Source organism: Mastigoproctus giganteus, unplaced genomic scaffold (assembly GCF_048544385.1).
Source record: "Mastigoproctus giganteus isolate SK-2022 unplaced genomic scaffold, ASM4854438v1 scaffold_15, whole genome shotgun sequence".
NCBI classification, from domain to species: domain Eukaryota; kingdom Metazoa; phylum Arthropoda; class Arachnida; order Uropygi; family Thelyphonidae; genus Mastigoproctus; species Mastigoproctus giganteus.
The window spans coordinates 6,628,300-6,646,150 of record NW_028328292.1 but is presented as its reverse complement, the minus strand read 5'-3'; the positions used below and the strand labels follow the sequence as shown (position 1 = coordinate 6,646,150).

Below are 17,851 nucleotides of genomic sequence, written 5' to 3'. Positions count from 1 at the left end.
GCACAATTAAAGCAACTAAGAGCTAGAACAAATAATGTACCTATTCTCTTTGGATAAGTAAAACTACACAAACTCGGACACCTTATTCGGCCTACAGTATCTTACAAAAATTCTGCTTTTTTGGCCTTGATGACACATTTATATTTAATTATAAAACCTTTTTGGCAGGTATTAAAATATAGTATAAAGAATTATGATATCTTATATACAATTTAAAAGACTGTAAAATTGGGGGAGGAGTTAAATTATTTTCCCTTGATGTAGTTTCATTATACACTAATGTTAATGTGATATATGTGCAGAATGTAATTTGAGATTTATTAAACAATAACACTATTAGCATTAACAGTACAGAGTTGCCAAAAAAAAAAGATATCTGAGCTAATTAAGTTACTGGTTGAGGCTAATTATATTTTATTTGAAAGTACGATTTATAGACAGATTTTCAGTTTGCCTATGGGTTTAAATTTGAGCAGCCTAATATTGGAGTTGTATTTAGATAGATTAGAAAATATCAGGGCTTTTTTTGTGATGGTACGCAACGGTACGGCGTACTAGCACCTTTTTTTAACAGTGTGTGACATGGCTGGCACGCAGTGCGTCAACCATGCCAGCTGTTTCCGTCTATTAAGGAGATCACGTGACAATGGGCGGAGTCAGCACCCATCAATCATGGCTGTATCACTAGCAGTCTGGAAGGGGTACCCGTTTCTGAATCTCGACCAAAACTTCATTATGAAATTATTTTTACTTATTTTTTTACTTGGTACTTATTTTTACATTTTACTTATTATTTTTTATTTATTAAATAAGACTCACCTTTGACTTATTTTTGATATACTTGTATAATAAATTTATGCTTAATAAACTGTGTGTTAATAAAATTAATGGTCGAGATTCAATATTGGGTACAGCGTTCTGACTGCTAGCGATACGGTCGTGATTGACGGGTGCTGACTCCGCCCAGTATCACGTGAGCTCCTTAACAGACGGAAGCAGCTGGCATGACTGACACCCACTGCGTGCAAGCATGGAATTTTTCCTGATAGCAAAGAATGAGTACTCGCACCTATTTTTTTTTACCAAAAATCACATTTTATGGAACCTCGACAACATCCTCATTATAACGGATTATGACACTACAAACAAAGTTTTGCAAACTTTTAATAATATGCACATTAGATTAAAATTTACACTGGAGAAAGAACAAGAAGAAACAAAGTCCATAAATTGTTTAAACTTTATACTTAAGAGGGAGGGCAAAAATATTAATTTCAGTATTTATCGCAAGCCCATGAATACGGGGATGTTCCTACACTATAGTAGCTACCACCCATACTCGTATAAAAGGTCAATCGTGTTAAACCAGTTCTTAAATGCATTCAAATACTCTTCCACACAACTTGCCCTACAGATAGAAATAGAAGAGCTGACGAATAGGTTCCTAAATAGATGATACCCTATTACCTCTATTAATAGCATTAAATTAGAAGCTAAAGACAAAATAAATAATAACAAACATAATGACAGGATTAATAAAAATTATTTTATTTCAATGCCATATGTTGAACACTGGTATAGACAAAATAACAACCTTTTCAGAGGTACAGAAATGAAAATAGTAGCAAAACTGGGACGTAAATTATATGCAACACTAAAAAAATCACACGATACTATCGACTTCTGAACAAACACATGACCTTGTCTACCACATTTTGTGTAAGGATTGTGATTCTTCTTACATTGGATCTACCAGATATATTTTAAACTCAAGGGTTAAGCAACATGAAGCATCAGTCCGTGCATCACGTGTGAATGCATCGGAATTAGCATTTCATGTGATAAATGAAAACCAAACATTCCTGTTTATGAAGCCAAAATTTTAAATATTCAACATAATTATACTAAGTTATTGATTGCCAAAACTTTAGAAATTAAATTACAAAAAACTAACATTTGTCATCCATTTCTCATATCTGATTTGTGGTCATTTGAATGCATGCGTACCAGAGACTAATCTCTTATTTATAAGATTCTGAACATACACATTTTGTTAGTTTCATTCCACCCTGTGAACATGACACTTGTTGAAAAGTTTTAGTCCGCTTAAGGGAGGAAATTTTAGTGGATTTTAAATTTATTGTTTTATCGTACTTTTATCTCATTTTAATAGTATTTCATTCATATTTCAAATTCGCGTTTATGACAGAATGTCTCTTCCTTCATTAAAAGGTTGCATGGGGGGAGTTGATATTTCTGGAGTCTAGTTGGGGTTCACCACTGTGATCCTGGGGCATTGGACTGCCCGTGTGTTAATAGTGAGGAACACTTTATGAGTTTTAAATTATGTAATCTTGTTTTAACATATTTCGTAATTTATTCACATAGGGAGAATTGGTAAAGACGAAATTCTACTGACTGAATAAAAGTTAACTCCTTGTTTATTTCTAAAAGATCTTTCTTTGCAAAATATATGAAAAATGAAGTGTAGCTTCATCTGCATCAAAAATGTTGGTTTTCTTTTCCACTTTTGTTGTTATTTTTCTTCTAAACAATTACCAACTTTTACTGTGTAATATTGTTTCCACATTTGATGTGGTATTTTAAACTCTGAACAGAATAGGTAGTTAAGTTAGTTGATTATATTTCACTTACACACACACTCCACTCACTGTTACCCAGCTATTCAGTTTCTGCTGTGTGCCTTTTTTTATATAAGACACTTTATAGTCAAAGCAACTTATGCTCCATTGAATCCTCATAACATACCTTTTAGGTAGCCATTTCCAGGGCAAGTGGTCTTTTGAATTAGCATCTGTATTTTCACCTCTTTCTACCAAACTGGTCTCAAATTGTGGCCCAACATCCATTCATTGGACAACTGCAATCTCAACAAACTAACTTTTCCTACAATGCAAAAAAGCAAGCTTATACAGCATCAGCAAAAAAAAAAAAAACTTTCCCTTATCACCTGTCTATTCCCATCCTCACTAATTGTCTTTTTTTTTTTCTTTTTTTTTTTTTATTATATAATCCCCAAACACAAGAGGAATTAGAACCTATAGTACTTAGTACCGTGCTTGGGTTGGAGGTTGAGAAGGCGAAAGAAGATATTTGTTGACATTGGACTTGAACTTCTGTAGACTCAGGAATTTTCAGGAAATATGTATGAAGGATGGTTGTTCCAGAAAACAGCAGTTGAATGAATAAACAAGGAAGATGAAAAGTTGGTTCTGTGAGTTTGAAGTTGGACAGTAAATGGATGTTGGCTGGTGGCGGCACGTGTTTGGACTGTTTTGAAAGAGAGAGCAGGAATTATAGAAGCCAATTCAGAAGAACAGTGCCCATGGAAATATCTGTAGACGAGGCATGCAGCAGAAACAGTACTGTCTATGAGACAGCGAGTGAAGAGACTCTGTTAGATCATTAATTAACCTAACTGCCCTCTTTTGAATGGAATCAAGAAGCCTGAGAGAGGTTTTGGGGGCACCACCCCAGATGTGGAACAATATTCCATGGTAGGGCAGATTTGCGATTTGTAAAGAGTGACCAACTGTTTGGAAGAAAAGTAACGCCGAGAGCAAAAGAGAAAACCAAGTTTTTTTAGATGCAGAGGAAGCAATATTTGTAATGTGCTTGTGCCAAGAGAGATTAGTCAGGGTAATCCCCAAAAGAGATATATCATTTTGCCTAGAAAACGGAGTGTCACCAAAGATAAGCATAGGAGCAGAAGAATCCTTTTTGCGAGATATAAGATAAGACTGAGTTTTAGAAGGATTGAAATCAACTAAGTTGTCTTTGCTCCACTGGAGAATTACCTGGAAATCGGCATTTAAGGAATTAGTAGCAGATTTTTGAGAAGTTGAAGCTGATTGAGCAGGACAAGGTTTCTCAAAATGGAAAGTGGAATGCAATGTGCTATCATCGGCAAAACTATGGATAGGATTTCCAGTCAATGGAAGAAGGTCATTAATATATAAGAGGAAAAGAATGGGGGAAAGAACTGAACTGAACCTTGGGAAACACCGGCATTAGTGGAGAAGTTAGAAGACAGAGAGCCATCTACCATCATCCTCAGTGAGCGATCAGAGAGAAAACTGGATAACCAATTACAAAAAACAGTTGGCAAACCATAAGATGGAAACTTGTTTAGAAGACCTTTATGCCAAACACGATCGAAAGCCTTTGAGATGTCAAGAGTAGCTGCTTGTGTTTCACCGAACTTTTCCATTGAATTAGTCCATAAATGGGTAACATAAGCCAGAATATCACCAGTGGATCGACACTGATGGATTTCATACTGGCGATCGTTGATCAGACGGAAGGTTTCTAGGTAGTTTAAGAGCTGGCGGTTAATTGATTTCTCCATTACTTTAGAAAGAGTAGAAGTAATTGCAATGGGACGGATTTGTCACCCTTTTTAGGAACTGGCTGGATATGAGCAAATTTCCAAGCAGAAGGAAAAACACCTTTGGAATAAGAAAGTGAAAAAAACCGGCAAAGAACAGGAGTAAGTCAGGAGCACAGGTTTTGAGAACAAGTGGAAAAATACCATAAGGACCTGGAGCTTTCTTAGCATCAAGATTCGTCAAAATCCTTCTGACATTCTTTTGACGGAAGACCGCAGGAGGCATTGGATGGAGCGTGTTGGGAATGGTGGGAGGTGTTTTACCAAGATCATTAGTACATGAGTTGGAAGAAAAATGGGATGCTAGCAGGTCAGCTTTATCCTTGGCTGAAGTGAAAACAGAACCATCTGGTGTGGACAGAGGTGGGAGCAGAGATGGGCAAAAGTTGCAGCCAATAGTTTTGGCAAGAGACCAGATTGCTAGGCTACCATTAGGGCAAGAAGCAAGTTTTCTACTCTTAGCCTGTTCAAACTCTAGTTTGGATTGATTAATAACTGCTTTACAATTGTTGCGAGCTTTGGTGTAGGCAGAAAATGAAACTGAAGAATTGGAAACAAGCCAATTACGATATGCAACATTCTCTTGAACGGCCTTAACACATTTATTGGAAAACCAAGGTTTAGATAAAGGACGAGATTTTAAAGTGGAGTGTGGGATAAAGGATTCCATTTCTGCATATTGTACTATACTCATATTATCCACTGGCTGAGGCCAGATTTCCACACATCTATCTTGCAACCACCCTTCTGAAATTTGAATTTATGCTTCTTCGTGTGTGTAGTCTGAGCAAGGGGAATGAATCCAGCATCATGAACTTACTTAATCCATTCAAAAGCTCAAACATCTCATTCAGATCTCCTTGCAGGTGCCTAGTCTCAAGATGCCTTTCTTGTTTAGGATCACCATTAAAAAAAAAAAAAAAAGTGATTAGTTTAAACATAAATAATAATACTATCTCTTTAGAACCCTTAAAAATTAGAAACAAGTTTGTTATCTTTAATTTTTTCTCCAGGCAACTATACTAAGGTTCTGGTCTCTGTTGAGTTAAATGTTACCCATCATTTTCACAGTGGAATTCACTCAACTGTTTTCTCTGAAGCTTGAATCAGAACTGTATTTTATTGCCCGATACTGATTGTATTTTTCTTCTCTGCCACGAGTCTCACTAGGTTGTCTGACATCCATTTAGACCTAAACTTTGAACAGTATTTCTTAATTGGTATGAAAAGCCTAGTAGCTTCCAAGATTAATTCCTTGAATGATTCCCATTTAGAATTTGCTATTGGTAACATCATCAGTTGATCCCACTGTATAGAATTTTAAAAAAATCTCTGAGACCACTGTAGTCACCTTTACAAAAGCAAAAACTCTTCTGTTTACCCCTGATGGTAGTTACATCTTTAAGTAAATCCCACATCAGTACATTATGATCACTGCCACTTAGTGGTTCCTTTATCTGCAAATTCTTAATGCATGAAGAATCACTGCTGATAATTAGATCAAGAATATTACTCCCTCTGCTTCTTGAACATGCTGCTGTAGAAAACAGTCATCCAATAAATCCACAAAAGTCTTGCTAGTGTGTGAGTGACCAACCCACAATTTCCGGTCTATATCTGTGAAGATAAAATCCCTCATTATAAGACAATTTGATTTACTGGCCCACTCTATTTCTCTGTACAGTTGTTAATTGTACTCTTTAGAGTCATTAGACCTGATGAGTACTGTAACACACTCCTATTCTCAATTTGGTTTTCCCAGTCCTTATGGTCCTTATGTCACACCAAACTGACTCAACACTGCACTTTCCACCCATGTCAACAGGATGCACTTCTTTAGATTTTATGTGTTTCTTATCTAACAGTATCACCCTTCCTCCCTTTCTATCCTGTCTGTCCTTCCTGTACACGTTGTACTCCCCAAATTCCAATTCTGCATTCCTTATCTCTCTGTGACACCATGTCTCTGATATCCCAACAACATCCCACTGATGGTAGTTACATCTTTAAGTAAATCCCACATCAGTACATTGTGATCACTACCACTTAGTGGTTCCTTTATCTGCAAATTCTTTGATGTCTTCAGCAGCACCTCAAATTCATCAAATTTATTTACTATACTCCTAGCATTGGTGTACATGCAAGTATACATGTACCTGTTCTTATTCTTAGTTACCCTAACACAACCGATGCATTTACTTGTTCCGCAATGACTCCCAGGAGTCTCTGAAATCCCTCACACATTGTTTCCCAGGCTGGCTACTGCTCATTCCAGTAGAAGCAGTGCAAGAATCACTCTCACCTCTGCCTGTGACTACCGTTAATCTGTTATTATTATGAATCCCCACCCCAAGCTAGCAGTTTTCCGACCCACCTAACACTGCCTCGATAGCATCAGTAAATATTCTCACACCCTTTCTATTTAAGTGTATCCCATCCCTGTGAAACAATCTCTCCTGTTAAGAAGTACAGACTGTGCTGAAAAAAATTCTACCCCATGAGTCGTGTGCAATCTCTCCAGGGCCGAATTGATTGACAAGGCTCTCATCATATACTCCCTCCTATAGTGTCTAGGCAGAATTGCAGACACTTTCAAATTTAACCCTAACTCACAACTTTTTTTCAACAATGACCTGTACTTGTTAAGTAAGTCTGCAGATCTCCTACTCTTAATGCCTTTAGTGCCAATGTTTACAACAATCACCCTTTGTGCCCTTAAAAGGTGATATTTGCTCTACAACGTCATCAACTTTTGCCCCTGGTCCTATTCCACCTAACCTTTTTTGCGCAATATATTTCCCATTTCCTTGACGATAGAGTCACCGACAATAACTAGTTCCTGCGGGACCAGTGCATTCTGCCCTGGAGGTTGCCAGTGTTGCTTGATGAAGAGTGAGCTCTGGCGTTAAGTTAGGCCACTGAGAGTTTTATGGGCTCCCCCATTGCAATTCCTTTGAGGGCACCTACCTTACTCTTCAAACTCTCATAGACACTCATCAGAAAGCTGAGTTGGCATCTGGCACACACAAAAACATCCTCCTCAGCTAGATCATGTCCTGTTCCAGATAGTTCCGCAAACTTTTCACAGGCGACTCCATAGCCAGGTGGGAAGGACCAGCAGTGCATATCACACGTTTCTTGATTAGACCGGGGTTCGAGCCCGTCACCACCAAATACGGAGGATGCGGAAAGGTCAGGGAATGACCACCGCATATCCTGGAGCAATATAGCCTTAGTTGCTAATGCTCCTAAAAACCAAATAACAAACAAACTTTTCACAAGTTGCACATTTTTTTAGGCTGTGATGTGTTGGAGAATCCCCTGAGTCACAGTACTTCCACTACTTTGTGCAGTTGCTTTGCTGCTCTAGTCTGAGTCATGATTTCTGCTTAAATAGGATGAAATTAATTAACAATGAAAATTAATAAGATTAATAAATTTAATTGATTAATCTACTATAATATACTATACTTGACTATAGAATACTGTACTAAGCTAATGCAGTAATACGTATTCCGCTATATAGTTTACCCTAGCTGTCAAGTTCATGTTATACCTTAGCTATCAAGTTCAATTTATACGCTATCAAGCCGTGCTATAGTATAACAATCACAATATTAAATTAGCTATATCCTTAGCTAAATACAAAAGATATATGCTTAAAAAGTGGTTTTAACCTTCAAAATACTTATTTATTACATTAAAACCCTACTATTCTTCTGCACTACGGATTATGCCATGATATTCCAGCCAAAACACTGCTATGAGTAGCGAGTTGTAACTTACAAAGTCACTAGCTAAATTTAGAAAATATGCTAATGAACGCTATTAAGTCTATTTAATCTATTTGTAAAACACAAATTAATATGTTAACTAATCTTAAATATGATAAAATACAAAAGATATATGCCCAAAAAGTGATTAAAACCTTCAAAATACCTGTTCATTACAATTTAAACCCTACTATTCTTCTGCGCTACTGGTTACGCTACAATATTCCCACTAAAAACACCGATACGATAGTGGTACGAGTAGCGAGTTGTAACTTACAAAATCACTAGCCAGATTTAAAAAATAAGCCAATGAACACCACCAAGTCTATTTAATCTATTTGTAAAACACAAATTAATATGTTAACTAATCAAAAATACAATAAAATTTCAAGGAAAACTTATTGGCTTGCAGCAGCTACAGAAGTCTACGTTTTCGCCAAGTGACCAATGTATTACACCTACTATTGGCTCTCTGAGCGCTATGTGGTGTAAAATGGAATATTAATTTAACAGTTTAATTAAGGTGTTTCTATCTCTATTGTACTAATAATTTTAGGATATTGTATATGATAATTCAGCAGCATGTTAACATAACTACTAGAAGAAATAATAAACTAATAATGATTGTGTAATTTTTTTCAGGTTATGTGAAACCTTTCATACAGAAACTTTCTTCATTTGTTGAAATAGATATTAAAAGTCAGGTAAGGTAATTTTTGTTGTATGTTATTACTGATATACTTGCAGCAATTAAAAAAGAATTTTATAAAGAAATGGAATTAAAGGAAATTGTAAGACAACCAATTTTGGAATTCCTCTGTCCTTTTCATCAAATATTGAAATCTAGTTATACCTAACTGAAAATTATTGAAGAGGGGCTATATTTCAGCTAGTTTAAATCTACTGATAAGCACACCCACTGGATTTTATAATTTTGTTATAAAATGCATATTACTCTACCGACTCTACAGAACTAATGTAGGGGGACCAACATTCCACATCGTTATTTTATACTTCTTTATAAGGTTTTCTGAAATTCTCAGTGAAATGGTTTTTAATTTTTATAGCAGCAGTTTTAAAATGTCTACCTTCATAATTCTTGGCTTATTTATGTTATTCTTCTTTGGACAAATTTGATAGAAAAGTTCAAAGAAACTCAGGTAGTTACTCCTGATATTTCAAAAACTTTTGACCACGTTTGGCATAACGGTCTTCTAAACAATCTTCCATCGTATGGTTTGCCTTTTTTTTTTTTTTTTTTTTTTTTTTTTTTGCAGTTGGGCAACCAGATTTTTCTCTGTTCACTCACTGCATGTTATAGTAGATGGCCCTCTGTCTTCTGACTTCTCAACTTGTACTGAAGTTCCCTAAGACTATTTTTTTCACCCACTTTATCCCTCTTGTATACTAAAAATCCCATCCACAGTTTTGCCAATGATGATGCACACTGTGCATTTTGGGGTTGTAGTTGAGTCTATTGTTTCATGTGGCTGTAGAAGCATGTTCTGCTTGTTAACATAGGTATGCAGATGAAAATGGACTCGTTTCTAAACTAGATTCCACACCACAAGTTGACTCTCTTGACATTAACACTGTTGTCAAGAGGTTATTTTACTTGAATTTTGTACATTTCTTGGATCTTTCAAATGATTCTGCACTTTGCTGAATTATACTTTCTCCACAACCCGAATTACCTAATTCGAGTTGTTGAGAAAGATTGAATTTTCTAGGATTTGGCAACAGTGCACACTGAACATGTAATATTATATTTCACCATGGCTGTCTTCTTTTTTATTGAAAGTTCCTTACTATTGTCAAACATGAACACAGTTCTTACAGACTTGTTAACTAGTCTGTTTATTGCAGGTCTGCTTGGAGCTTTCCTGAATTTGACAGAAATTTGGTAACATGTGTATTACATTTTGCTCAGTTCTATTTTTACAAAGTTGCTTTAGGACACCACATTCTGCCAAGACTGCTGAGTTCAGAGATACCAAACCCATTGATATGCTTTGTGTCTTTCTGTAAATATGAACAATTAAAACTAGTGCATCTTATCAGAAGGACAATATGTATATGTATGATATTATACACATGTGTATATGTTCAGTTTTACCATAATTTGTTTTGAGCCTTTGATCGGATTTCTATCCCCTAGGTATTACACATGACTTATTTAAGTGTACAGTCTAAATTTGATCAGAAGAAGCGAATCCACCGACTTGACTCAGACCAGCTTCCTCTCATCATCAATCCAGTTGAGGCTAAACTTGGTAAATAAATTTCAATTATATTTTTGACTTTTAAGAATTTTACTGCATAAGATTTATTATACCTTTGTGGTTGTAGTATTCACTGGTCTGTGAAAGATGATAATGAATATTCATTCAGAGATGATTAATCATAGTGTCATATGCACATTGCAATGGAGCTCTAGACTCTCATTTTTTATTTTTGTAATGAAAACCCAAAACATGAAAAGTATTAAACTTAGTACTGTGCATGGGTTGAATGTTATCAAGACAGAATATACTTGTTGACATTAGAGTTTAATTTCTGTAGGTTTTAATTTTTGGGAAATACATGTAGTAGTAGTAGAGGCATGTGATTCAAGAAAGCAAGTGTAGGATATTATGTAATATCAGGCACCATGAACTACTCTTGCAGACCATCTGTACTGAACAGAAAACTTCATATCAGCCTGCACAATTATCCCCAGCTTCTTTTAATTCTCTACCACTGTCATTGTGGTACCAAGTTGTGGCCAGACCATTGCCTTATACAAGGGGATAATCATCTCCTTATCCTTGCTAGAAAAATTCCTGTATATCATTGACAAGACACCATGAGCTACTCTTGCAGACCATCTGCACTGCTCAGAAAACTTCATATCTGCCCGCACAATTATCCCCAGGTTTTTTTCATTCTCTACCACTGTCAGTTTAGTACCACAGAGTTGATACATTATTCTGGGATTACTGCTTCCCATATGTAGTAATTTACATTTGTCAATGTTAAACTTCATTTGCCACCTCTGAGCCCATCTGCTCAACTTTTCTAGATCCTGTTGCAGCATCGTACTGTCATGAGTGTAATTAACAACTCTGCCAACCTTCGTATCATCTGCAAACTTGGACATTAAGCTTGATATACCATCATCAGTATCATTTATAAATACAGAAAACAACAATGGACCCAACACTAAACCCTGAGGGACTCCACAAAGAGCAGTGTCCGTTGATTACCACTCTCTGTCTTCTCCCACTCAACCATACCTTTATCCATAGCAGCAATTTGCCTCCAGTGCCACACTGCTCCAATTTGTGCAGCAGTCCTCCATGTGCAACAGTATCAAAGGTCTTTCTAAGATCCAAATATCAAAGTTATTCTTTGCATCCAGTTCCTTTGTGACTACATCATAGTATCCAATCAAATTAGTCAGACAAGACTTCCCCTTAACAAACCCATGCTGTGTCTGAGCTATAATTGAAGTCTTGTCTAGGTGATCCTGCAGTGCTTCTTTAACCAGTGCCTCCATTAATTTCCCTGGAACAGAAGTTAAACTAACAGGTCTGTAATTACCTGTGTCTCCCTTTGATTCTCCTTTGTGGATTGAGGTCACATTTGCACATCTCCAGTCCATGGGTACCTCCCCTGAGTCCAGGGAAGCTCTCATAGTTATGGCTAAGGGTTTGCTTACTTCCTTTGCCAACTCCTTTAATATAACTGGATAGATTCCATCAACCCCAGGTGCCTTTCTTATGTTTATCTTCAACAATTTCTCCTCCACTTTACTCTCAGTTATTACAATATTATCTAGCTTACTGCCAGAATTGAATACACCTCTGGCATTCCCTTCCCTGAATAACTCCTCATGTGTGAATGTAGATGCAAAATATTCATTTAGTTTGTTAGCTGCCTGAGCAGGATCATCAACAGTTGAACCATCGATATCAAGTGGATCAATCTGATTCATTCTCTTCCTTCTAGAGTTTACATAAGTAAAGAACTCTTTGCTGTTTTTCTTTGCATCCTTTGCCAAAGATTTCTCGTAATCTACCTTCGCCTGCCTAACCTCCTTTGTAACTTGGTTACAGACCAGCTTATATCTCTTATAGGCTTCTGTGTCACATGTTAATTTATATGTATCCCATGCATTTTTCTTCTTTGTCACATGTCTAATTAGTTCATCAGACATCCATTTAGGCCTAAATCTTGAACAATATTTCTTTGTTGGTATGAAAAGCCTAGTAGCTTCCAAGATTAATTTTTTGAATGCTTCCCATTTTGAATTTGCTGTTGGTAACATCATCAGTTGGTCCCAGCGTATGGAATTTAAATACTGTCTCAGACCACCGTGGTCACCTTTACTAAAGCAAAAACCGTTCCCTTTTCCCTTGATGGTAGTTACCTCTTTGAGTAAATCCCACTTCAGCACACTGTGATCACTGCCACCTAGTGGTTCCTTTATCTGCAGATTCTTGACGCATGAAGAATCACTACTGATAATCAGATCAAGAGTATTACTCCCTCTAGTTGCCTCCCAAACATGCTGCTGTAGAAAACAATCATCCAATAAATCCACAAAAGCCTTACTGGTGTGTGTGTGACCAACCCACAAATTCCAGTCAATCTCTGGAAAATTAAAATTCCCCATTATAAGATGCTCTGATTTACTGGCCCACTCTATTTCTCTGCACAATTGCTCATTATACTCATCAGATTTATTTGGCCTATAACATACACCTACTCTAATTTTTCCTTTCCAGTGCTTATGTCACACCAAACAGACTCAATATTGCATTGTCCACCAACATCAATTGGATGCACTTCCTTAGATTTTACGTGTTTCTTAACTAACAGTATAACCCCTCCTCTCTTTCTGTTCTGTCTATCCTTTCTGTACACATTGTACTCCAAATTCCAGTTCTGCTGCTTATGTCTGTGTGACACCATGTCTCTGATATCTCAACAATATCTGCCTTTGATGTCTTGACTAGCACTTCAAGCTCATCAAATTTATTAACTATACTCCTAGCATTGGTGTACATGCAAGTATACATGCACCTGTTTCTACTCTTAGTTACCCTAACACAGCCTATGTATTTACATGTTCCACTATGACTTCCAGCAGTCCTGGGAATTCCCATTGCCTTGCTTTCCAGGCTGCTGCTCAATTGCATTTCAATAGAAGTAGTGCAAGAATCACTTTTATCTCTGCCAGTGGCTACTGTTAATCTATTATTCTGTATCCCCCCAAGCTAGCAGTTTTCCGACCCATCTAACTGTGCCTTGATAGCATCAGCAAATATTCTTGTACCCTTTCTATTTAAGTGTATCCCATCCCTGTAGAAGCAGTCTCTCCTGTTAACAGTGTTAGTAACATTGGTCCCACTGTAAAGAATTTAAAAACTGTCTGAGACCACTGTAGTCACCTTTACGAAAGCAAAAACCCTTCTGTTTTTCCTCTGATGGTAACGATATCTTTAAGTAAATCCCACATGAAGGAAGATTGTTCCAAAGAACAGAAATAGAAGAAATAAATGAGGTAAAGAAAAAGTTCTGTAAGTTTGGAGGTGGACAGTGAATGGATGTTGACTGCTTGAGGCATGTGTTTGAACCGGTTTGGAAAAAAGAACAGTGCCCATGGAACATCCGTAGAAAACACATGTAGTAGAAATTGAATGTCAGTGAAACAGAATGGAGAGAGTTTGTAATAGATCAATCGTTAATTAACCTGACTGTCCTTTCTCAACAGAGTTTAGCAGCTTGAGAGTGGTTTGGGGGACACCTCTCCAGAAATTTGGAACGATATTTCGTGGTAAGGTGGATTTCAGGTTTGTATAGAGTTAATAGCTGTTTAGAAGAAAAGAACAATGAGAGAAAAATAAAATTCTAATACAGAGGAAGCAGTATTTGTTTATGTCATTAGATGTCAGGGTAATTCCTAATAAAAATATTTGATCTTGTCCAGAAACCTCAATGTTTTTAAAGGTGATCAATGGGACAACAGCCTCTTTTTTGAGAAATAAGACAGGGCTGAGTCTTAGAGGGATTACAGTTAACTAAGTTCTCTTCACACCATTGGAGAATTACTTTGAAATTGGCATTTAATTGGTGGCGAATATTTGTAAAGTTGAAGTTGTTTGTGCAGATCTGAGTTTCTCAAGCTTAAACTGGAAGTTGGAATGTGGTATGCTATGATTTACAAAACTATAGACAGGATTTATAGTCAGTGGAAGAAGAAGAAGATCATTAAGGAACAGGAGGAAAAGAGTGGGAGAAAGAAATGAAACTTAGGAATGTCAACATTAGATGAAAAATTAGAAGGCAGAAGGTACATCTTCTGCCACCTGCAGTGACTAGTTAGAGAGAAAAGTGCCTACCTAATAGGCAGTAACAGAGGTTAGTCCTTAAGATTGGAACTTATTTAGAAGACCACTATGCCAGACATGATCAATAGCCTTGGAAATGTCAAGAGAAACTGCTTAAGTTTCATCAACCCATGTAACTTGTATCTGGGTCCGTGTAAATAGTGGAATCTCTGTGGAATCCACGTTGATGTTCGTTGATGACCTGGAAGTTTTCAAGTTAGTGTAAGCATTGGCAGTTGATAGATTTTTCCATTGCTTTGGAAAGACTAGAAGTAAGTGCAGGGGGATGATAACTGGAAGAAAGAGGAGGATTTGTTGCTTTTCTGGGTCCTTTTTAGAAACTGGCTGGATATGAGAAAATTTCTATGCAGAAGTAAAAACACCCACTGTTGTTTTCTCTTTATTCTACTGAATAAGAAAGTATAAAAAGGTAACACAAAACAAGAGCAAGTCCAGGAGTACAGGTTTCAAGAAAAAGTGGAGAAATGCCACCAGGACCTGCAGCTTTCTTGGCATCAAGAGTGTTGGAAATTCTTCTGATGTTCTCTCAGAAGACTACTGGGCATTGTGTGGATTGTGTTTGGTATGGCAGTAGATGATTTATGAAGATCAATGATACAAGAGTTACAGGGATAACTAATAAGTCAGCTTTATCTTCAACTGCAATGGAAAAGAACCATCAGGTTGTAACAGAAGTGGAAGTATGGAGGGACAAAATTGAAGGCCATTAATTTTGGCTAGAGACCAAAAAGCTTGACTGCCTTTTGGACAAGAAGCAATTTACATACTCTTAGAGCATTTAAAATCAAGCTTGGATTGATTAATAATTGTTTTACAACTGTTGTGAACTTTAATATAGGCAGAAAATGAAGCTGAAGATGGGTACAAGCCGTTATGAAATGCTACATTCATATCTTGAACAGACAGCACGTTTATTGGAAAAGCAAGTGTTGATAAAGGATGAAATGTTAGGGTGGAATGAGAATAAAGGATGTCATCTTTACAAAAATAATTTTACTGATACAATCTAAGCAAACATTAGGGTCAGAAGATTTTAAACAATAATCCAGTCCAAGAAAAGAGGAATAGAAATCCCTGTTTCGTGTTCTTGTAATACCAAATGACACAAGGCTGAGAATGGCCATTAGAAAGAGGATCCTGTAATAAAGAGGCCATCACTAAGTTGTAATGAGTTATGCAGAGGTTCACTAACATTAACTGCATACTTTTTTTGGGAAGGAAAAGATCAAACGTGTTGGATTTGTGGTTAAGATTGTCTAGTATTCTAATAGGTAAATAAACAAGGTTGTGTAAGGCCATTAGTAATGACAAAGCCCCAGCATCTTGACAGCTGGGTCTGTGTAATTAGAAAATTGAAGCCAGCTGGAGTGAATGTCAAAAACACTAAGAAAAATTACTACTTAGGAAAGTTGAATTTCAAAGAAATGAAGTCAAAAAGTTCAACAGATGAATTTTATAGAATGGGATAAAGAGATTTTAAAATGGAGATCAAAAGTAGGAAATTCCTGATTAGGATTTCTCTGACAAAGAGTACCACCATAGTGGACATATGCACACCTTTGATGCAAAAGGAATCATTGAGCAAATATTTAGGGCAACTGAGATAAGTGGGAGTTGAGCCAACCAATAATTGAGATTTTGTCAGAAAAAGTAAGTGGCTTGGCAAATTGCCGGTGGAAGGGGACATTGATTGTAACTGAGTTTTGGTGGCAGTATATCACATATATTTGAGAGATGAATGAGAGATTTTGGAAAGTTCAGTTCTCTTCACAGATAAGTTCTATTATTTTTATTTATTAGTTCTTCTGTTAGTTTGACTATTCATGATGCATTATACAGATAAGGTAAAAATAGTTGGGGGAGGGAGGAACACGTTGTATAAATTAATAAAATTCCTGATATGGCATATATGCAAGAGTATACCCAGCTCCTTGATAACATACCATGACAGTGCATTCACTCTCACACACTACTCAGGTTCACTCCAATCACTAGTTTCCAGTGTAGAGGCAGCCAGATTATATGGGGAGGGGATAAAAACTTTTTATCCCCTCCCCATATAATGTTGCCAATCTATGCTGTGACTCTTCTTGTGTGTTCACAAAAAAATTTCAGATTTGTAACTGTATTCTTTCCCTTTACAGAGGGCATTGAGTGGAAGGTGAATGAAGGTACTGAGTGGTGAAAAAATCGATTACCTTCATTTAAAGGGAATGTCTCTGAAAGAAATTTGTGAAGGCATGCAGCAAACAGGGGAATCTTGTCCTTCATATGCCATAGTCAAAAACTGGGTTGCAGAATTTAAGCATAGATGAGACAGTGTTGAAGATGCCCCCCACATCAGGAGGCCTGAAGATGTCCCCCACATTGGGACAACATTCAGCATCCCCCATGAGTGAGCTCACGATATTGTGGTGAATGTTTTAGGAATAAAGAAGGTTTCTTTGAGGTGCATTCCTAAAGCACTGAATGCATATCAGAAGCAGGAAAGAGGGAGTTATTGTCATGAGATTATGCAGCATTTTGAAGCTAACGAAGCTCAGTTTTTGTGGCAGTATGTCACTATGAATGAAACATGGGTGTACCACTTCGATCCTGAAACAAAAGAACAACCGAAATACCTGGAATGAGGTGCTGCTATGAATGCCAAGTATTATTCTGGCCTACTGAGATGTTTCCGTAAGGAATTAAATCTCAAGAGGTGGGAGAAATTGGCCAAAGAAATCATCTTGCATCGAGACAGTGCACCAGTGTACACAGTGTTTGTGATTCAGGCAACACTGCATGACTGTGGGTTCAAGTTATTACAGCATCTGCCCTACTCACCAGATTTGGCTCCACGGGGCTGTTTTCTAGTCCCAAATCTCAGAAAGGACAGAAATTTAACAGTAACAATGCTGTGATGGATGCAGTTTGAGCAGGTTACAAAAGCTAGTGGATCATGTCAGAAGGTGTGCTGAATTATGGAGGACTGTGTTGAAAAATAAATGAGTTTTCAAAACTTCCCAGCATTCCTTCTGTGAGAGGCTAGAAACTTTTTAACCTCTCCTGATCTGGATGCCTTCTAGAGAGTTACCAGTAAGTTCGTTGTTCTGCTAAAAACATTTTAAGGCTATAGTCTTGAAATGTAAGGAATCTCATAATGATATCCGTTAAAACTTCAAAAGATGTGACTTATACTGTATGATAGAGGAAACTGGGGATGCCAGATCTTTGTTCTGGAGACTAAACATGTTTATCACCATTTCAAGCCCCTCCATTAAGCACAGTAATGG

General features: G+C 36.9%; 1 protein-coding gene across 1 annotated transcript in view; it reads left to right on the top strand.

The window, feature by feature from the left end:
- Window positions 1-17,851, top strand: part of PIG-S (phosphatidylinositol glycan anchor biosynthesis class S) — a 270,275-nt gene that overhangs the window by 151,554 nt on the left and 100,870 nt on the right. The window contains exons 7-8 of the mRNA XM_090389333.1: window positions 8,824-8,885; window positions 10,340-10,454. Coding sequence (XP_090245459.1) covers window positions 8,824-8,885; window positions 10,340-10,454 — 177 coding nt within the window. The remainder of the gene's footprint in view (window positions 1-8,823; window positions 8,886-10,339; window positions 10,455-17,851) is intronic.